The sequence below is a fragment of the Hibiscus syriacus genome, unplaced genomic scaffold (genome assembly GCF_006381635.1).
Source record: "Hibiscus syriacus cultivar Baekdansim isolate YM2019G1 unplaced genomic scaffold, ASM638163v2 tig00111810_pilon, whole genome shotgun sequence".
Lineage (NCBI taxonomy): Eukaryota > Viridiplantae > Streptophyta > Magnoliopsida > Malvales > Malvaceae > Hibiscus > Hibiscus syriacus.
The window spans coordinates 595681-619393 of NW_024063186.1; the positions used below are offsets into that span (position 1 = coordinate 595681).

The following is a 23713-nucleotide window of genomic DNA, read 5'->3' on the forward strand; positions in this document are numbered from 1 at the left end:
AAAACTTAAAGGGGAAAAAAACCCAACCCCGTCCCCTCCCTCTCACACACTATCATGAAAGTTTCCACCATTTAAATCTTGTCTCTTCTTAAAGTACCCTAGCTACAAAAATCAGCGGGTTAACATTTTTCAAACTCTTCCGACTTCCTTAATGAAAGACTGAATTTACCAAGTTTGTAGGGAGAAGAGGTTGAGTGTTACAGTCGAGAAACCTAAAGCAGTAACATTTGTAACTTTAAATATCTGAATGAATCCAAAAAAAATAAATTTAGCACATATTTATGAAAAATAATATAATTTAGACACTTATTTTCTAATTAAGCCTTTTACTAACGATACAAGATCCTAAACATGTATTAAACTTTTTGTTTTTATCAATGACAGATTACCAATGACGGAAATGTAAATATGAAAATATATTCTTAAAAATAATAAACTTTAGGTATATATCATATACAAGTTAATCGAAACGCTCAAAATTCAATGTTAGTTTATAGTAATGAATAATAAAAAAAATAAAATAGGAAATAATTAATACATAAATTTAATTAGTAATCAACAGGATAGTGTAGACCTAATAATTTATCATTCGTGTGTTTTTTTGGATGTAAATGAATGTATTAAAATTTCAATATGAAATATATTATATGGACTAACAATATTAGAAGAATGTTCAAAGCCGCGTTACAGTCCAAATACAACATTTCGACATTTAAGACAATCGGTATGGCCGCCATTCATTTCCCCAAAAGCAAGCATCAGATAAAGCTGATAAATAAAATTCACATTGAACAATTACCAAAATACATTTACAGAACAGTTATAGTGCAACAAAATTCAGACCAGACCACCTACTGGATCTATACACTTTTCCCCACTTGTTTTTCCATGGTGATCTCCAGAATAATAATAATAATAACTCCCCAAATCTTTATATTACAACAAAAAACAGGGTTTTGCTAAATCCCAAAGCATTTGATTCACAAACATTGCCTGCTCCCCCGGCTTGTCTCCCCTTCCAAGCAGTAAATATTAGTAATCCAATAGCAGCAAAAAACACATCATGTTCAAATATATATATACACACACTACTAGACAGAAACTCGTCTCTTCATTCTCACTGTTTCTCAAAATTACCCAAAACTCCTCCCTCGTTAATCCTGTTTCGGCTTCTGAATCGGTGGATGGTGGTGGCATCTAGCTTTCCTTCTATTTACACTTTTGATTTTAATTTAAGTTTCTAAGCCATAGCAGGGATCCTGGAATTCTGGTGATCCCTGTTAAGGCAATCAAATCCTTCTACTCTAACTGTGGGCTGTTTGAGGCCAAACTTCATCCTAGCACACCCTACTTTGTGTGACGATGATGATGGAGACGATGGAGATGGAACTTGCAGTGATGCAAGTTTTTCATCACCGAATCGAGCATCATGCACAAGTGGGTTCGCAGCCCTACTTGGAGGTGACCCACAAAAAAAGGGGGGTGATGATGCTACCTCGTATGCAGATTGTTCTGTCTCCATATCCTGCCGCGAAACAAAGATTGTAAACGAATATTGCTCATGCTCAAACATAAATATGCATCCAACACAAGTGTTCACCAGACTCAATATTTAAAATCAAAACAAAAATAAATAAATAATTCATCTATCAGAATCAAAAGTACCTTCTTGAGGATGATATCTAGAAGCTCTGCACCAGCTTTTAAATCATTTACCTCGGCTTGATGACTGCAATCAATAAAACATAACTCAATCGAAACATAAACCCTAAAATTAAAGCCAAAAAACCAAATAAAGAGAGTAAAAATAAAAGAAATTACACCTCATATGCAATCTCAAGGGCCTGACGGGGATGTTGGCAAGAACCCTATTTCGTATAGGCTTAGGGCAGACCACAGGGCCTCCATCAGAGATTGTGATCAACCCTCTAGTCTCCTCATAAGCAGACACGGCAGCGTTCCGTTGAAGATTGCAGGGATTCATCTTCGCTCAGAAGCCGACAGCTTCGTAAAGAACGCCTACTGAAATAAACCAAACAAAAAGTCAACATCCAGATCTAACAAACACAGGCTGAATCAGAAAATTAAAACAGCGAAACCCAAAGCTTTAGTTTTTATTTCGTTAATTATCACATCATCCAATAAAAATAAAAAAGTAGAAGCGAAAAAAAAACCACAGATCTAGATCCAGACCTTCAAAAACAAGGGTTCGCGAGGTCAATCGTAACAAAAATCCACGGATTTATACGATTAAACAGAATTCAAAGAACAGACGAAACTCTAGGGGTCAATTACGAGAAAATGAATTAAGAACAAAACATTGAGTTGGTAGATTCAACTATTACAGCTAAAAACTTAACAAATCTGTTATGGAAACAGTTTGAACAACAAAACAGATTCGCTTTTCTAATGGAACAAAATAGAAATGGAGAAGAGAGAGAGAGAGAGAGCCAGATCTCTACATGAACAAAATTGAAAATTTTAGAGGAGTTCATAAAATTAGTTGTCCATGAAAGATGAATATGTTTTCTTTTCTCAGATTAGATTACCTGAAGGAGTTGTCCCTCGGAAGAAGAAAAGGCAGAGACAGGGTGGATGCCACGAAGTGGAAAGAGACAGCCGCTGAGGGTGGAGGATTTTATATAGAGCGAGATTGTACCATTGTAACACAACACCGTTTCTTTATTTTTAAATTATTTAAAATAGATAAATTACCAAAAGTCATTATTTTATGAGTAAATATACAAATGAACCATCTTTTTTAAACAGTTATAATTAGATCACTATGTTCATCGATTATAACAATTATGTAACTTTGTCGTTAAATGTGTACTGAACTCTTAACACTTTTACATAAATTTATAATTTGATCACTTAAGAGTAAATTTACATCTTAATTACTCAATTTTAAGTTGTAAATAACCTTTTTTTGTTTTTGTTTTAATTCCTTACATACTATTGTAAGATCAGCACCCCCATCAATTTGGTGTTTTTCTTGGACAATATTTGTTTTACTTTTATTATTCATGAATATGTGAATAAAAATAAGAATTTTTTTGTTTAAATTATTTTATTATTATTTGAACCTGTTATTCACCTTTTTATAATCACTTATAAATTTATTATATATGAAATTATTTTTAAAATAATAATATAAAATAAAGTATGAGAACATCGTATGTTTCAAAAAAATATCACATCATCATGGAAAAGTCTCATGTGCGGCAGCATAATATATGGCTAAGAAAATGTGCTACCAGTTTTGTTATTATTTTTTAACAAAATCGATAAAAAAATTACTGGAAACATTATTATTTTTACCAGTTTTGTTATTATTTGACACTTTACTGATTATTGGGCAATTTACTGAAAATGTTAAAAAACATTAATGTTTTAAGTAGAAATAATAATGTTTTAAATAATTTTTATCGGTTTTGTTAAAAAAATAATAACAAAACCGGTAACACCTTCCCTTATCCATATATTAAGGTTGTCACACGGTAAAAGTTCCCCAATATCATTCTCTCCAAAGTTACTTACATTAATATATAATGAAAATAAAATAAATTATTTCATCTTTCTTGTGATATATGTAATGGTACAATAAAAAAATTGATAGATACTAATGTAAAAATGGTATTTTTGTTTTTCATTATAAATTCATGAAGAATAATTAAATAGTATTCAATTCGTTATATATACCATAAAAAATTACACAAAGTAAACTGATGTATATTAAAAAACATACAGAGAAATAATCAAAATATTAAAAAAATCGAGTTTTCTTGTGTTCATGATATTTTTATAGAAATCTACATTTATATGTAGACTCACAAATTTGACTCATATTCGATTACCAGAATTGATTTACTCGAAACGAGATCTAATATAGACTCGAATATGATAACCTAAAATTGACTCGAAATTCAAAAATAAACCGAACCGAAATCGACCCGAATTATAGTATAACCCAAACTAATCTGAACCGAAATCAAGTCGAACTGAAATCAATCCGAACCGAAAACAACCCGAATTTAATTTATTCTATCCGATCCGAACCGAACTTTGACTCAATCTTAACCTGATAAATGAGTCTTAATAAACAAAAAAATTACTATTATTATTATTATCCTCTATTTTTAGTAATTAGATAAATAGTAAAATGATATATATTTTATTCTTATTTTATATTATATAACTAGGTACTCACCACCTTTAGTAATTTTTTTAATTTGAGATTGAGAATGTGTTTTCACTTTTTAGTAAAATAATATAAACAATTATATATATTTTTTAAATATGATAATGATAATTGGTTATAATAAAAGTAAAAAAAATGTTGAGGGTTAATAGTACAATCAATCCTAAAATGTGTTATGATTTATAAAGATATTTTTATACTTGCAAATATTCTAATTTGATATTCAATTTTTGATTTTAAAGATTTATTAATTATGTTCATTTAAACTATAACTTTTAGTTATGAATTTGGGATATGACGATATATAGTCACATTAATTTTCTGAATTATAAGTTTTAAAGAGTAGCACCGGTAATTAAGACAACAAAAAGTAACGATGATTAACCCAAACTGAAATAATCCGAATTAACTCGAAATCTAAAGGTTGATTTGAACCTAAACCAACCCGAATTGACCAAAAAATTTAAAGGCTGATCCGAACCGAAACCAACTTGAATTGATCCGAAAATTTAAAGCTTCACTTGAACCGAAACCAATCGATATGATATTAACCCAACCCGAAACCAACCGATCCAATTTTGACCCGACCCAAAAACCAACCGATTCGATTTTGACTCGAGCCAAAAACCAACCGATCTGATTTTGACTCGACCCGGTACCCGATCCGAACTAAATTTCTATAGACTCGAACTAAACCCAAACCCGATATGACCCGAACCAAACTGAATCCAAACATAATGTAATTCTAAACCGAAATGACGCAATCTGAAATGATCTTATCCGAATCACCCGATTGTCACCCCTGTTTATATGTGAGTTTGACTTTTTGAGACTAATAAAGAAGGTTATTAGGTTGGAAACGTAATTTTTTTTTAAAAAAAAATAATCCATATCAAATATACTCCATTTAGAGAATTCTTAAAAGTAATCATGGGTCAATATATATCTTCACTTGACATCAAATATCACAATAATATAAATAATTAATTACTTATACTTATTATATTTAATATCATGATTGATTTTTTTATTTATAGAAATTCGCTAGTTTTATTAAAATTAGAAAATATCTAAAATTACAATGAAGATTTACGAGCATAACCGTAAACCTAAAATATAATTATGATATTTTCCTATAACCATTGAGACAAAAATTAGTTACTTAGATCAGATAAGGACCAAAGAAGAAAAATATTAAAAAACTTATCCAAAGAACTCAAATAAAATAAAGATACAAATAAATCTTACTCTATTGATAAACGAAACACAAAAAGTAGCAAAACCTATTAAGTTTTAAATGCTTGCTCCGGAGCTAACACCATATCAAACCTCAACCCCGTGTCACCCTAACAATTTGAGAGGAGTTTTGATCGTGGTTTCGATATTGATGTGCTTTCGGAACAATATATTGTCGTTCAATACTTGTTTGCTTTGGTATAACTAGCTGCGGTATTGTATTGTATTGTATTGTATTGTATTGTATTGTATTGTATTGTATTGTATTGTATTGTATTGTATTGTATTGTATTGTATTGTATTGTATTGTATTGTATTGTATTGTATTGTATTGTATTGTATTGTATTGTATTGTATTGTATTGTATTGTATTGTATGTATTGTATTGTATTGTATTGTATTGTATTGTATTGTATTGTATTGTATTGTATTGTATTGTATTGTATTGTATTGTATTGTATTGTATTGTATTGTATTGTATTGTATTGTATTGTATTGTATTGTATTGTATTGTATTGTATTGTATTGTATTGTATTGTATTGTATTGTATTGTATTGTATTGTATTGTATTGTATTGTATTGTATTGTATTGTATTGTATTGTATGTATTGTATTGTATTGTATTGTATTGTATTGTATTGTATTGTATTGTATTGTATTGTATTGTATTGTATTGTATTGTATTGTATTGTATTGTATTGTATTGTATTGTATTGTATTGTATTGTATTGTATTGTATTGTATTGTATTGTATTGTATTGTATTGTATTGTATTGTATTGTATTGTATTGTATTGTATTGTATTGTATTGTATTGTATTGTATTGTATTGTATTGTATTGTATTGTATTGTATTGTATTGTATTGGATTGGATTGGATTGGATTGTATTGTATTGTATTGTATTGTATTGTATTGTATTGTATTGTATTGTATTGTATTGTATTGTATTGTATTGTATTGTATTGTATTGTATTGTATTGGATTGTATTGTGTTCTGTTATTTGATTCTTTAATGGATGATGGATGGTAGAGAACATAGTAAAATGGATGAGGTAGTCTAAGGGGTGAGTAAAACTGAAAATATTGAATATTTTGACTCGACTAGAATTGTAATTTCATAAATTTGACTTGAAAAAAATTGAAATAAAAATGTAATGAAAACGATCAAAGGCAACTCATGGAAACATAATCTAAACACATTATCAAGAAATATTTTTTTTTCTTTTATCTCACATTGTCAAGAAACATAACATAAACAGTCCAATATGTCTATATAAGCTAACCATATTAAGCTCTTCAACTCATTGAACTAATATGTATTAAATTACAATGTTAGTCCCTATAGTTTTATTTTTTTAATTTTTAAAATGCAAAGGTGCGGATGGAGATCTGTGCTTGTCCTTATGTGGTGCTAGCTCGGATAAAACGCAATGATCATCTGCGTCTTTCATGATGTGATGTTAGCTCAGACAAAATCCCAGAAAATTGTTATAAAGGATGCTAGATTGGTAAAATTTAGAGAAAATATGCCTGACATATAATTATTTATTGTCAGGGTGTTTTTTCGAGAAAAAAGCCCGCAACAAACTTAGTTCATTTAAGTTTTAACAATGATATAAAAATCGTCTTTAAATATTTATAAAAATATTATTATAAAACAACTTAGTTAACAAAAGTATAATAAAAATGAAAATGTTGTAGAGAATCATTGTTTTAAAAACCATTTTCTTCTAATCAGTGTAATCGTAAGGTAGACGTGATCCTCAAAATTAACATAGATCGTTTTCGGTTTTGTTTCTTTTTCTGAAGTTCTCTTTCTTACGGGTTTTTCACGTATTTGAAATGTTATGTTTGATATTTATGTCGAAAAATGCACTGGGGGATTAGGCATTAATACTTGAAGCAAGACAAAGAGTTGAATACTTTAATTACTGCTTCAGGGATTCAATTATCAATTCTTTATTAGAACAACCACCGTTATATACCTGTAAATATGTCGTCCAAAACTGTTATTTCATAATCATGATACATGCCATCACAATAAACGTAATACAATAAAAAACATGACTGCAACCGTAATTTAAATCTCTACTGCTTCCTCCATTTATCGTCTGCTATTTTGTGCACGGCCGTAGCCAAGTTCTTTCCCTGGTGTTGCCACCGCCGTCTAGTGCTCTTTAAAGATCCTTAAATCGTAAGTTTCTTGTCACCTTGAGTGTTAGCAATCTGCTATGGCTAAAATATTATCTAGTGAGATGACTTTAGCTTCTGCAATGATTCATTAATTGGCTGTCCATCTCTTTACTGCAAGGTTTTGTTCTTGATTGATATTCCACGCGAGGTCGACACCAGTTCAACGTCACTTCGACATCGATATGGCGACCATAGCTGGTGAATCCTTGTAACATAAGACTACAAGAACTGAACCTTGTACCATCTTTTCCCATTACAGAAAAAAGGCAACTTTAAACCACATGTATTCTGATGTTTGAACTTCATTTAAAAGTTGCATTGGCCCATCCCATTTGGATATCTGTAATCTCTTCAATGGAGCCTACCAAAAGAAAAGGTTTAGGATTAGATAAGGAAAACTCATATATATATATATATATATATATATATATATATATATATATATATATATGGATGAGAAGTTAATCTCAGCTTTTTTGATTTTCCGTAAAACTTTTAGCTTTACACCATTTTATTATCATTGGATCCTATTTATATATATATATATATATATAGTGTCCTCAATGTGGTTATAATTATATTTCATAATTGAGGTCTGTAATTTGCTTTCTATACCAGTGGAGTTGAGACCACACCTGCAGGATTTTAGGACTACTCTCAGCCTATGTCAGAAATGGATATAGGCATGGAAATGACAAAGCAGTCTTCAGAGCTGAGTTCAGCTTTGTTGGTTAATTTCCACATTATTGTTGATTTCTCACTAGAAATATTATTGGCCCACCGATTACCCGAATTTCCGGCTGCTCTCACAGGCAGTCTCACCACAACAACACCAATCAATCATACTTCGATGGCGGTCGAGAATGAATGTGTTTTGTTAGAAAGCAAGAAAAGAAAAACAGTGGAACAACAACCAAGCATCATGTCTCCAGTGGTTTCAACTTGTTAGATTTGGCTTGAAATTAAGTTGGCAAGCTGGAAATTTCATTTTGGTTGGTTGCCAACTTATTGGAAATTTCATCTTGCTTGGTGGTCAAACTTTGAACATGAGAATTTCATATTTGGTGGCTAACTTGTACACATTGGAAAATTCTTTGGTAGGTGGCCAACTTATTTTTCATGTTTGATCCCTAAAATATTAGGTTATTTATAAGTTTAGTCCTTAAAACTCAACTATAAATAGGCCTAAGTATTTCATTAGAAATCATCCCAAAAAAAAATTCTCTCTTCCTCTTGTATTCTTCATTCTCCCACTTTGGGAATTCTAAAGAATTTCATTTGTTGTAATATTGGCGATATAGTGAAGTTATCATCCGGTGTGGTGCCCGAGGAGTAGATGATATTCCCGTCGAACCTCGTAAATTTAGTGTGTTCTCTCCTTTATTGTTTTTATTCGGTTTTTTCCGTTGTATTTCAATATTCAATAGTTTGATAGGTTTATCCGCTATGCAACCTTTGGTGGTTTTGATCTTGACATTTTAGGTCAATTTTGAAACTTCATTCATGTGGGAAATAACCTGATTTCCCCAACAATTGGCATCAGAGCTTCGGTTGAGGTTATCTTGGTGGTTCATTTGTTGAAAAGATACAGTTCGTGCTATTGAATATTGTTCGTTGGAATTAAAATGCCAAAATACATATCAGTTGAGACATCAAGCTCTTCATCCAGACCGGTGAGGAGGAGGATGTCAAATGCAAATTTCTCGGTGGAGTTGTTCGATGGATCCGGTCATTTTGGCATGTGGCAAGGCGAGGTATTAGACGTTTTATTCCAACAAGGTCTAGACATCGCCATTGAGGAAGAAAAGCCCGAATATATGGAGTAGAAAGAATGGGGAACAATCAATCATTTGGCTTGTCTTTCCAGGGAGCAGAAGTATGGCTACAAGAACGAGACTTCTGCAAGTAAGATGTAGAAAGCATTGGAGGAAAAATTCCTAAAGAAAATATCTCATAATCGTCTCCACGTGAAGAAAAGATTGTTCAGATTTGATTATCAACCAGACACCAGTATGAATGAACACATCACTGCGCTCAATGAGCTAGTGGCAGACTTATTGGGTATGGATGAAACCTTCAAAGATGAAGATTTGGCCTTGATGTTGTTGTCATCTCTTCCAGATGAATTTGAGCACCTTGAGACAACGCTACTTCATGGTAAGGATAATGTTACCCTTAAAGATGTAACTGCTGCTTTGTATAGTTATGAGCTCAGGAAGAAAACCAAGAAGGAGAGCAAGTACGAAGCAGCGGAGGCTATGGTGGTAAGAGGTCGCTCGAAAAGTCAAAAGCCAAAGTGAAGAGGGAGATCAAAGTCGAAGTCCAGACTGGGAAAAGATGAATGTGCCTTTTGTCATGAGAAAGGCCATTAGAAGAAAGATTGTCCGAAGCTGAAGAAGAAAGGAAAAGCTGCTCCAGATATATGTGTTGCAGAGCATGATGCAAATGACTCTGACATATCATTGGTTGCTTCATCAACAACATTCCATTCAGATGAATGGATATTAGATTCGGGTTACATCTATCATATGTCCCCTAATCGGGAGTGGTTCTCCAATTTAGTAGAACTAAATGCAGGAGTTATTTATATGGGCAATGGAAATACCTGTAAAACTGTTGGGATATGTTCAATTTGATTGAAGAATCAAGATGGATCAACCAAAGTTTTGACGGATATCCGATACGTGCCTAGTTTGAAGAAAAATCTCATCTCGTTGGGAGTCTTGGAATCCAAAGGCTTAGTAGTCACTATGAGAGACGGAGTTTTAAAAGTCACATATGGCGCACTTGTGATAATGAAGGGAATCAAGAAAAATAATTTGTATTACTATCAAGGTAGTACAATTATTGGAGCAGTTGCAGCATCTTTCGGAGGTGATGACTTGGACGCAACCCAATTGTGGCATATGCGGTTGAGACATGCTGGAGAAAAATCCTTGCAAATTATAGAAAAGAAAGGATTGTTGAAAGGTGTACAAGCTTGCAAATTGAACTTTTGCGAGCATTGTGTTCTGGGAGAGAAGAAGAGAGTGAAGTTTGACACCACTATACATAATACAAAAGGTATTATGGATTATATTCCCTCAGATGTATGGGGTCCTTCAAAGACATCGTCTTTGGGAGGAAACCATTATTTTGTAACTTTTATAGATGACTTTTCCAGAAGAGTTTGGGTGTATCCAATGAAGTCTAAAGATGAAGTGCTTTGAACTTTCCTGAAATGGAAAAATATGATCGAGAACCAGACTGATAGAAATATCAAATGTCTTAGGACGGACAATGGAGGGGAATATAAAAGTGATCCATTCTTTGACGTTTTCCATGAGTATGGTATTGTTCGACACTTCACTATTAGAAATACACCACAACAGAATGGGGTGACAGAACGTATGAATCGAACATTATTGGAGAAAGTTCGATGTATGTTGTCTAATGCTGGGTTAGGCAAGGCATTTTGGGCTGAGGCTGTGACATATGCTGGCCATCTCATCAATCGTCTGCTATCATCAGCGATAGGAGGAAAAACACCATTAGAGGTATGGTATGGGAAACCTGCTACTGATTATGATTCCTTACATGTATTTGGATCCACTGCTTATTATCTTGTGAAGGAATTCAAGATTGATCCGAGAGCAAAGAATGTTTTCTTTATGGGAATCACCCATGGTGTGAAGGGATTCCACCTTTGGTGTTTAGACACCAAGAAGATAATTTGTAGCAGAGATGTTACCTTTGATGAATCTGCCCTAATAATGAATGTAACAAATGAAGATATCCAGACAAGTAGTACTTCGCAGCAGGTGGAGCATACTCCAAAACAGGCAGAGTTTCAGCAGACGATGATCCCAGAAGTTGATGCAGCTGAGTCTTTAACTCCAATAGAAGAATCAGAAGATGAAGAGGTTCAAACCCAAGAACCATTGAAGACACCAGAACCACTTGCAGTTACAAGGCCAAGAAGAGAAATTCGTAGACCTGCTCGATTTGTTGATATGGTGGCCTATGCTCTTCCAGTTGTTGATGATGATATCCCTATCACTTACCAAGAAGCAATACAAAGCTTGGAAAGTGATAAGTGGAAAACTACCATGGATGAAGAAATGTAATCTCTCCAAAAGAACAACACTTGGAAACTGGCTCAATTACCGAAAGGTAAAAGAGCAATTGGATACAAGTGGGTATTTGCAAAGAAAGATGGATCTCATAGCAAGAAAGATGTTCGCTACAAGGCACAGTTGGTAGGTAAAGGCTACTCTCAAAAGGAGGGAATTGACTACAATGAAGTATTTTCCCCTGTTGTGAAGCATTCATCCATTAAAATATTGTTGGCCTTGGTAGCACAGTTGAATTTGGAGCTAGCTCAACTTGATGTAAAGACGACTTTCTTGCACGGTGATTTAGAAGAGGAGATCTATATGACTCAACCAAAAGGATACAAAGATGGTGGTTGTGAGAAATGGGTTTGTAAGCTGAACAAATCGCTATATGGATTGAAGCAATCTCCGAGGCAGTGATACAAGCGATTTGATAGCTTTATGAGGAGGCAAAAGTACACTAGAAGCAAATATGATCATTGTGTGTATTTGTAAAAGCTTAAAGATGGATCTTTCATTTATCTTCTCTTGTACGTTGACGATATGTTGATTGCTTTGAAGAGTCAAAAGGAGATAGACAAATTAAAGGCTCAGTTGAATTAAGAGTTTGAGATGAAAGATCTAGGTGAGGCCAAGAAGATTCTTGGTATGGAGATATGCAGAGATAGACAGAGAGGGAAGCTTTGTTTAACACATAAACAGTATCTGAGAAAGGTATTACAATGTTTTGGCATGAATGAAAATACCAAACATATAAGTATCCCACTGGCTTCTCATTTGAAACGTAGTTCTCAATTATCTCCTAAAACTAATGAAGAACGAGAGTATATGGCAAAAGTTCCATATGCTAATGCAGTTGGGAGCTTGATGTATGCAATGTTGTGTATGCGTCCTGATATTTTACAAGCAGTTGGAGTTGTGAGCAGGTACATACATGATCCTGGAGAAGGACATTGGCAAGCTGTGAAATGGATTCTACGGTATCTCCAACAAAATGTGGATGTTGGTTTAGTTTTTGAACATGATGAAGCACTTGGTCAGTGTGTGGTTGGATATGTTGATTCTGATTATGCTGGTGATTTAGATAAGCGTCGATCAACTATTGGGTATTTGCTTACTCTTGCTAAAGCCCCAGTAAGTTGGAAGTCTACATTGCAATCTATGGTGGCCTTGTCTACTACAGAGGCAGAATACATGGCAGTTTCAGAGGTTGTAAAGGAAGCAATTTGGCTTAACGGGTTGATGGAAGACTTGGGAGTTGTTCAAAGTCATATTAGTCTCTATTGTGACAGTCAGAGCGTTATTCACTTAGCAAAAAATCAAGTCTACCATTCAAGGACTAAGCATATCGACGTGAGGTATCACTTTGTGCGAGAGATCTTTGAAGAAGGAAAGATTCTACTTTAGAAAATTACGACATCAGAAAATCCTACAGATATGATTACCAAGGTGGTAACAGTAATCAAGTTCAATCATTGTTTGAACTTGATTAACATCCTGAAAGTATGAACACCTTCGGGTGTGTGGCGCTTGTGAGCGCAATTAGAGGCATTACAAATTTGGGGAGTTGAAGAAGTTGAGTAGGCTTGGTAATTTCAAGCCAATGTGGAGATTTGTTAGATTTGGCTTGAAATTAAGTTGGCAAGTTGGAAATTTAATCTTGGTTGGTGGCCAACTTATTGGAAATTTCATCTTGGTTGATGGCCAAACTTTGAACATGGGAATTTCATATTTGGTGGCTAACTTGTACACATTGGAAAATTCTTTGGTAGGTGGCCAACTTATTTTTGATGTTTGATCCCTAAAATATTATGTTATTTATAAGTTTAGTCCTTAAAACTCAACTATAAATAGGACTAAATATTTCATTAGAAATCATCCCAAAAACAAATTCTCTCTTCCTCTTGTATTCTTCATTCTCCCACTTTAGGAATTTTAAAGAATTTCATTTGTTGTAATATTGGCGATATAGTGAAGTTATCATCTGGTGTGGTGCCCGAGGAGTAGACGATATTCTCGTCGAACCTCGTAAATTTAGTGTGTTCTTTCCTTTATTGTTTTTATTCGGTTTTTCCATTGTGTTTCAATATTCAATAGTTTGACAAGTTTATCCACTGTGCAACCTTTGGTGGTTTTGATCTTGACATTTTAGGTCAATTTTGAAACTACGTTCGTGTGGGAAATAACTCGATTTCCCCAACACCATTAATGAACATGGAGGAAACACCAATACCAGGAAAAGAAATGTGTGTGATCCACTTATTTTTGAGGTTTGGGCCTTTATACATCTCTTTTTAACATATTATTGATGGTTTTTTTCCAGAAATTTGAGAAAGGGAAGACGAAAGCAAAAAACGAGGAGAAAGTAATTCATGTAAGAGCAAAAAGAGGGCAAGCTACCGACAGTCACAGTTTAGCAGAAAGGGTAGGTTTATATGTTCTTGTTCAAATAAGTGGTCCTATGAAGAAAACAATGAAAATATGACTTAAGCTGCAAGTAACACTGCCTCACTTTCTTTTATCAGGTAAGAAGGGAGAAAATAAATGAGAAAATGAGGTGCTTACAGGACCTTGTTCTAGGATGCCACAAGGAACTTGAATGAATCGCTTTTTTTCTTAGAAATGAGCACACATAATTTAGCACTAACTGGATTTCAACAGACGATGGGGATGGCTATTATGCTGGATGAGATAATCAATTATGTTCAATCATTGCAAAACCAAGTAGAGGTAAATTGAATGCCCTGTAAAAATATGATTTCATGTTTCTTAGCTCTCAAGTAAATACCACAAACACCTTATGAACTAACTTTTCTTCTAATTTCAGTTTCTTTCGAAGGTTGCGACGCGAACTCGGAAATCTAATGCATCAAAAGACACAGGTATACATCAAGCAACTTCATTTCCAACATAATCATGTAAAAGAAAGTAAAAAGCTAAGTGCATTGTTTGTGTTTTGTCAAAATGAGTTATTGTGGAAGCTAAATGATGCAGGGGTTAGGTTCACATGTAGGACAATAGATGGAGAAATGGGCAAAATGTGGATATGGAGAAGAGGATTGCTTCCATTTGACATGGCCACTTTGACTGCACTTTTGGCCCTTTCTATCTTGTTTGCTATATAGCAAATCAATACGCTTTGTACCTCACTTTCCTGCAAATCAAATCCGTCTAGTTAGATATCGATTGTCCTAATGAAAAATATAACTACTTGCATTCATTTTTACTCATTCAACAATCCTAAAAGATATAAAATAAAAAGATTTACAGCAAATCTACCTCATATATATATTTTTATACATAGTTCTAATATTTTTTCCGGATTCCCTCTGCAAAAACCTCCTTCACAGGTCTTCCGCAGACCACATTAGATTGGACCTCCATATCCACTCCTTCGCCAATAGCAATATTGAGGACTTCGGGGTTTCATACCCTCCAAAGTTCCATATCCTCTGACCAGCTGTAATCCTTTGACAGGATCATTGGCAAGTTCATTTGATCTCCCAGAACTGAATCTATCATTTGATCTCCCAGAACTGAATCTATCATCTAACAGGCAAATTTATTTAACCTGCCAACCTACAAATAATTGTCACCTTTCAAAGCTAAAGGAAGGAGGGCTCTCTTTCTTTCTTTCTTTCTTTTTCTGAGCACTTTACTTTTCATTTTCCTGAGCTCATCACTCTTTATTTTCTTCGTAAAATTATCGGGTGCAATTCTCCGTCCAAATTAAAAGAGGTGAACTGTCCACTATAATACCATTTTGCCATCAACAATAATTGTACCCATAATCATTTCCAAATATGTATGAGATATAAACACAAGACATACACTACGGGGGTTGATAGGCCCATCCAAAGGGAAATTAACTTTGCCAGTAGTGACTTGGTATTTGCCTAACTTTCCATGTGTTTCCAAACTCAAACATAAAAAATAACACTCAAAAGACAAAATACATTTGGAACATTAACAATAGATCAGAAACCAATCGTGTAGGAGCATCACTGGTTGGTTTAATGCACTTGCTTTTCATAAAGCTTTACGCAATGTTAACGTCCTTTCTTTGGATAATCACCAACACTTAGATCTATGATCTATCCATACATCAAGCAATAAAGGGAAAGAAACAGTCTTAGGATTGACAAAAACTAATGGGTCCAAAAATATATACACTGATGAACAGAATCTCACAGATGTTGCCAATTCATATGGTGAATGATTGAAATTATGGAATACATAAACATATTCCAGGGTCAATTTTTAATACCGGACGTAATTATAAAGTAGTATATATTCGAAATCTTTTTTAGCTATTGATAATGCACATGATATATACGCAGTTCCTCGAATCGGGTTTTCTAAGAAGAACAACTCTATTTTAACACTGAAGTCGCTCAATAAATTCGCAAGGGGATTTATATTAGGGAAAGAAAAGAAAAAGAAATACAGGTGCATTGCATTCAAAAAATGGGACAGGCCTGGGAGGACAGCTTGAATGGGGCACATCATGTTCATAAGAAGATGGGAGCAGTAAGGGTTTCTCAACACTGTTGATGAAAATTCTAATCAACCTTTAGACCTTTATCTTTGAGTCTTTATTTGAACTTTTAGGTGGCGTTTGGTTCGCTAGAATGTTTCTGAGGGAATTGAAATTTGTGAAGGAATTGAAATCTGTCAGGAATTGGAATCTGTTAGGAATTAGAATCCAATTTCATATTCTGTTTGGTTGGCAGGAATTGAATTGGAATCCAATTTCATATTCTGTTTGGTTCGCAGACATGTCAAATTAATTTGATTTAAGTAATGTAAAATAACAGGATTGTCCTTCTTGTTTTTTTTCTTAATTTTAGTTTGTTTTATAAATTACATGTAGCAATATATTATAAGAATTTTAAAAAAATTTAATTTTATTAATTGATTATTCATTTTAATAAATTATAAAAATAATGCTAATAAACATCATAAGTTAAAATCATCCCAATTAGGGATGGCCATGGGTCGGGTTGGGTCGGGTTTTTGGTCCACCCGACCCGACCCGAGAACAAGGGAACCTCCATCCGAGACCCGACCCGACCAAAATAAAGTTTTACCCGACCTGACCCGAATATATGAATTAGAAACCTGACCCGAAATAATAAAAAAAAATTTATTCAATAAAAACAGTGACTTAATTGAAAAAAAATATATATAGAGGGGTATAATTGTAATTATTCTTAAATATATAAGGTAAAATTATATTTTTTTTGGTCGGGTCGGGTATTTTTCACCCTAAACCTGAACCTGACCCAACCTGAATATCACAATTAAAAAAACCGACCCGACCCGACCAAAATAAAGTTTCACCCGACCAAACCCGAATATATGAATTAGAAATCCGACCCGACCCGACCCGAAATAATAAAAAAATTATTTTTATTCAATAAAAATAGTGACTTAATTGAAAAAAATTATATAAAGAGGGGTATTATTGTAAGTATTCCTAAATATATAAGGTAAAATTATATATATTTTCGGGTCGGGTATTTTTCACCCTAAACCCGAACTCGACCCGACCCAACCAAAATAAAGTTTCACCTGAGCCGACCCGAATATATGAATTAGAAACCAACACGACCCAAAATAAAAAAAATATTTTTATTCAATATATGAATAAGTTACCGAAAGATTGATGAGAGTAGTATGGTCAAATTTCAATTCCCTCCAACAAGAGAATTGAATTCCATCATAGAATCGATGAAATTCACTTTCCCTCATTTGATGGAAAGTTGAAACCATGAGCGATTCCAATTTCCTTGGAAAACTTGAACCAGGGAAAGTGATGGAATTGGATTTCAATTCTCCCTAATTCCAAGGGATTCATACGAACCAAACGCCACGAGTGTCAAACAGCATGAACAACTGTCAAACACTTTGTTAGAAACAATGAAGTAATAATCCAAAATAATTAAACCTATATAATATCACTGTAAATAAATATTAATCTGAAACAAAAAATTATCTGGAGGAATGAACAAGACTCTTTATAAATGGTAATGTTCTATAAAACAAAATCATATAAATGTGTACACCAAAAAATTGATAATACAAACCAAATGAACAAGAGTTTCTTTCATAAATCTGACTGTGGTGGTTTCTTGGAGGCGAGAGGGAAACCGTGGCCAGCAGGCTGTGGTGGTATCTTGCGTGATTGGCAAGGTAATGTTTTTGTATTTGAACAATGACACATTATCAGAAACTAATTTTTAAAAATAAATTCGTTTTCTGTTATGCATGATCATTAAATTTACTAACTGCATATAAAGTGTCAATGCATTAAGTATAGATCCGGAATTTACTGGCTGCATTGGAACAGTACGAGTTGAGCTTTTTCTTGAATGAGACTCCATAGATCGTTCATGTGACGCTCTTCGGTCAGAGTTGCTCCAACGACGCATCGAATGGCGTAAACTCCAGCTACCACTCCTTGTGTCATGAAAGCTCGTCCACTATAGTTTATGGCATCCAGCAGTTTGCGGTTTAATTCGCTGCCGTCTAGCCCCTGCTTTGGCTTAAGCCTGAATAAAACCAATGCGATCCTCCTCGGAACCACGATCTCGAACCTGTCATCTTGTTTTACGAGTGCCTCGAATTTCTTAGCCAGGCTGACATCGGAGCGGATGTGCTGCATTAGGTTTTCTGCGCCAATCCGGCGGATTACGATCCAGAGCTTCAGTGATCGAAATCGTCTGCTCAATGTGACTTGCCAGTCTTTGTAGTCCACCACACCGTTGGATTTACTTGCTTTGTTTTCTAGATATTCCGGATTGGATGACAAAGAATCAATTAAGAAACGCGGTTCCTTGAGCCACAAGAAACAGCAGTCCATGTTGGTGAGAAACCATTTGTGCGGATTCATGCTGAGAGACGATGCGAGTTCAACTCCGTTGAGAAAATGCCGGAATTCGGGGCAAATGCAAGAATTTCCTGCATGAGCTGCATCAATGTGGAGCCACAGCTTGTATTCATTGGCAATTTTGCCTAAGTCTGCAATAGGATCAACAGCTCCGCAGGCTGTTGTCCCCACGGTTGCACATATGAACAATGGCACCAAGCCTGATCGGATATCATCGTCGATAGTTGAGCGAAGTAGTTCAGGTGACATTGCGAATTCGGTGGCAAAGGATGTTTGAAGGAATCGAAAATTCGATGGGGGAATGCCGACTAATTTCGCAGCCTTTTGGAAAGTGAAATGAGTTTGATCCGATGCATAAACCACGAACTTGTTTATATTCGCCCAATTACCATCAAGTTCTTTCAAGGCCTTGTCTCGAGCAGCAGCCAAAGTGCAAACCACAGCCTCACAGGTAGTGCCATGAATGACACCGCCGCCTGTTCCGGAGAACAAAAACGAAGATGGCAATTTAAGCATTTTGCCCATCCAATCGAGGACAATCGATTCCAGTTCCGTGGCAGCCGGAGAAGAAATCCAGTTGAAACCAACCACATTAAAAGCAGAGCAAAGCATTTCTCCCAGGAATCCAGCAGTGCTAGAACCAGCCTGATAGTAGGCAAAGAAACTAGGGCTTTGCCAATGGGTTAGGCCTGGTAAAATATGTTCATTCACATCATTGAGTACATCCTCTAGTGAATCGGGGGTACACGGAGCCGAACCAGGTAACTTGGACGACAAGTATCCGGGCTCGACTATGCTTTGAACTGGGTATTTCTCGATGTTTTTATAGTAGTCGGCAATGAAATCGATCACCGCTTTCGACTCATCTCTGAAGCTGTCTAGGTCTAGGGGGACAAAGCTTTTTTCCGAGGTTTTATTCATTTTCATAAGAACATGAAAGTTTCTGGTCTTTGCAGTTTCTAATATTCCGTTGGGTAATCCAGGTCACATGTTATATAGACAACACAGGATGCATGAGGCGAGTTGGTTTGATTTGAACCACTGAAAATCGATGATAAATATGAATGTGCTCGAATATGAGCCTAATATTACAGTATGTTTATTTCACGTAAAATATTTTAAGATCCGAATTCTTCGACGTTTGATTGGCATGAAACACCTTAACAAACATGATTCATTTTCAACATAAAATCACCCGTTTTTGACGCAAATTATATATCCCATAGGCATTTTCCAAACTCAGACACAAACCTTCAAAAGTGTCGTCAAAATAACCGTCACACTCACCGACGTCTCTCCCCTTGGACGGCCACAATACCCAGGTGAGTTGGCTGTGGTTGAAACCTCCGACATTCGAAACTACCGATATATCCAAATACACCAAATGAAAATTAAATAACATATGTTCATCAAATTAACTTATAAAACGTTAGTGGTAGAGGTAACGGGAAGAATTATAAGAGAACGATAATGATTGCAGATTAAGAAATTTTAAAAGTTCACTGTTACTTTATAAATATAAATATTTTTAAATTTTGATTATTTTAATAATTTATCATTATACAATTATGTATTTTAAAATTTTTAATAATATTTTTAAAACCTAACATTTTATTAATTTTTTATTTAAAGATTAAATAAGTCTTTAAACTTTTAATTAGAATCAATTATACTTCTTTACTTTATCATCATTCACACACATAGATCATTATCGTAACAATTAATGTTAACTAAAAGATGAAATTAATGTAATCAAATAAGTTTAAGAAGAAAATAATGTAATTAAAAAATAATACACTACAAAGTAACTCCTTAAAATTCACAAATAATATAGTTTAGAGATTTATTTATTTTATTAAGCCCTAAAAAACATAAAATGTGTTATAAATTTAATCCAAATCCAATCTATAAACCAATTTAAACTTACTTGAATACATCTTAAAAAAAACTTATTTACATGGATTAAATTATACCAAAGACCACCCAACTATAGCCCCTTTTCATTTCGACCACCATTTTTGAATTATTGTCAATCAGACCACCCAACTATTAAAATGCATTCACTCAGACCACTAGATGTTAACATTTAACGGAAGTGATAATGTGTCGGTTATTAAAATTGCTATAATTACATATTTGGTCCTCGATAATTATACATTCTTTCGGTTTGGTTATAATTTTAATTCAATTTGATAAATTCAACCTCCAATTAGGTGTTGACATGTGCCACTAGTAGATTTGGAGGATATTTTATTAATTTATTAATTTATTAATTTAATTTAATTTTATTTTATATCCAATCAGGTGTTGACACGTGTCGCCACCTTATTGGATACAAAAAGTTGAAAATTTTCAACTTGCTATTGGGGGATCGAATCAACAACCCACAACCCCTTTAAGGGCATGCCAAAACCGTTGGGCTAAGTCCCTCGATTAGAATTGTATTCCAACATTTTATATATAATATGTTCTAACCAATAGTAGAGAAAAATAAGAAACTAACATATATTTTTTTTAAAAAAGTAAAATTTAAATTTTTATATTTTTAAACTATCTTTGACTTTTATACAATTTTTATATAATCATCAAATTATTTTTTAATATAGTTAATAAATTTAGTTTTATTTAATAATTATATATAAATATATATTAATTATGTTAAAAAATTAAAATTATGATTTGTTTGTATAAAAAATAAATTTTAAAATAATTAAAATAATAATAAAATTAATATTTTTAAAATATTTTTAATATTTTTAAAATTAATTTAAAAATTAATTTTATCGAAACTTGAATTAGATTTTAAATTAGATTTATTTTTATATAATCAAATTATAATTTTCATTTTTATCATAATTAATAATATACACATATATATAATTTTTATATATAATTATTAAATTATTATTAATATAATTAATAATTATTTAATAATTATATATAAAAATAAAGGTAGTTTGAAAACATAAAAATTTAAGTTTTACTTTTTTTATATAAAAACTCAATATATAAGATTGAACTCATTTAATATCATGTTAATTTCCTATTTTCTCTACCATTGGCTAGAACATATCATATATAAGATGTTGGAATACAATACCAATTGAGGGACTCAACCCAACGGCTTTGGCATGCCCCTAAAGGGGCTATGGGGTGATAGTTTGATCCCCCAAAGAGCAAGTTGAAGATTTTCAACATTTTGTATCTAATAAGATGATGACACATTTTACCACTTGATTGGATACAAAATAAAATAAATTAAATAATTAAAATTAATAAAATATCCTCCAATCTAGTAGTGACACATGTTAACACCTAATTGGAGGTTAAATTTATCAAATTGAATTAAAATTATGACCAAACTAAAAGAATGTATAAATATCAAGGACCAAATGTATAATTAAACCAATTTTATTAACTGACATGTCATCGCTTTCGTTAAATGTTAATGGCTAGTGGTATGATTGAATGCATTTAAATAGTTGGGTGGTCTGATTGACAAGAATTCAAAAATGGTGGTCGAAATGAAAATGGGCTATAGTTGGGTGGTCTCTGTATAGCTTACCCTAAAAATTATAATACTAATGATTACATACTAAAAACGTATTTCATGGATTAAAAATTATAATACGAATGATTACATACTAAAAAAACGTATTTACATGGATTAAAAATTATAATATTAATGATTACATAATGTATTTACATGGATTAAAAATTATAATGCTAATGATAAAAGGCTTAATATAAAAATAAGTCACTAAACTATACTAAAAATTGACTTTTGATATTTAAAGAATTTTTCGTTAAAAATATGTTTCTAATGTTTTCTCTATCATACTTTTAGGTGTCTACCATTAAAAAGAAATCGTTAAGTGACATGTGTCACGTTCAGATTTAAAAAAAAATATTTGTAAATAATATTTTTAATCAAAATAAAAAAATAAACGTTACACGTGTCATTTGATGATTCATTTAACAATAGACACCTGCAAGTATAGTGAAGAAAACATTAAACACTTTTTTTTTCAATAAAAATTCTTTAAAATTCAATTTTAGGTATATTTAGGCACTTATTTTGTATGAAGCCAGGATAAAGCTAACAAAGAAAATTGCGGAAACAACCGCAGGGCACTATAGTTTTCAATTACTGTAAAGGTAAAGCACGGAAGATCCTTTGAAGCAGCTGCATTATTATCCTGAAATGGAGCGACCAGACAACCTAAGAAATATTATGGCCAAAAACATTATCATTCTTTTGTCAGGCATGCATTTTCATATTTTTAAACAAATTTTACATTTATTTATGTATTATTATTCTATGTATCAATAAAAAATTATTTTGTATCCATGTGTTAGATAATTATCTTATATTTATTTGATTAGTTATATTAATTAGGGATGTTAAAAAAATATCTAATTGTTAATCGGTGTAACCGTTATATTTAACAGGTTAATTAACTAAACCGTTAATACTAAACAATTTTGATTAATTGAATCATTAAAAATGATGTTAACGGTTACGAATTTTGATAAAATAAAATAAATTTATAATTATATTTCTAATTTATTATATTTTTACATAAATAATTTAATACAATTTTTTTATTATTTCTATTTTTTATATATATATTTAATAAAATTTGTACAAAAATAACTTAATATACATTTTTTTATTTTTTTGAAAATACAAAAACATACTTACACCAATATAATTATGTGTTTATTGTTAGGTAATAAGGTATTAGGAGATATACATCCTTATACCGGTGTAAGTATGTGTTAAGTGCTACACTTTTTATAGTATGAATTATGAAAAATTAAGAATTGAATAAGGATTTGCATATGTATGATGTGCTTATTTCAAACTAAATCAAAAGCAAATTTGGAACAAAAATGCAAAAAAAAAATGAAGAATCAAATAAGGTTTCGCATATGGTTGTTAAAGAAAAAGGTGTGAATTTCATTGTTTTTGTTGGTGGAATTGTCAAGAAGAAGAAGAATAAGAAGAAGAACAAAGGTTAACACGAGGTAACTACCGTGTTAGATAAAATTAACGAGAGATAACGTCAGGGACCTTATTGAATACGAACTA

General features: G+C 32.7%; 2 protein-coding genes across 2 annotated transcripts; both read right to left on the reverse strand.

Annotated features, from left to right (window-relative positions):
• Window positions 1–1124: 1124 nt before the first annotated feature.
• LOC120171073 lies at window positions 1125–2637 on the reverse strand. The gene is made up of 4 exons (XM_039178870.1): window positions 2550–2637; window positions 1824–2022; window positions 1666–1729; window positions 1125–1525 (listed from the first exon to the last, which is right to left on the reverse strand). Exons 2-4 carry the CDS (start codon window positions 1982–1984, stop codon window positions 1241–1243), a joined length of 510 nt encoding a protein of 169 aa, XP_039034801.1. The 5' UTR covers window positions 1985–2022; window positions 2550–2637; the 3' UTR covers window positions 1125–1240.
• A 15400-nt stretch (window positions 2638–18037) lies between these two features.
• LOC120171021 (tyrosine decarboxylase 1-like) lies at window positions 18038–19572 on the reverse strand. The gene has a single exon (XM_039178836.1). It carries the CDS (start codon window positions 19543–19545, stop codon window positions 18058–18060), a length of 1488 nt encoding a protein of 495 aa, XP_039034767.1. The 5' UTR covers window positions 19546–19572; the 3' UTR covers window positions 18038–18057.
• Window positions 19573–23713: the final 4141 nt, after the last annotated feature.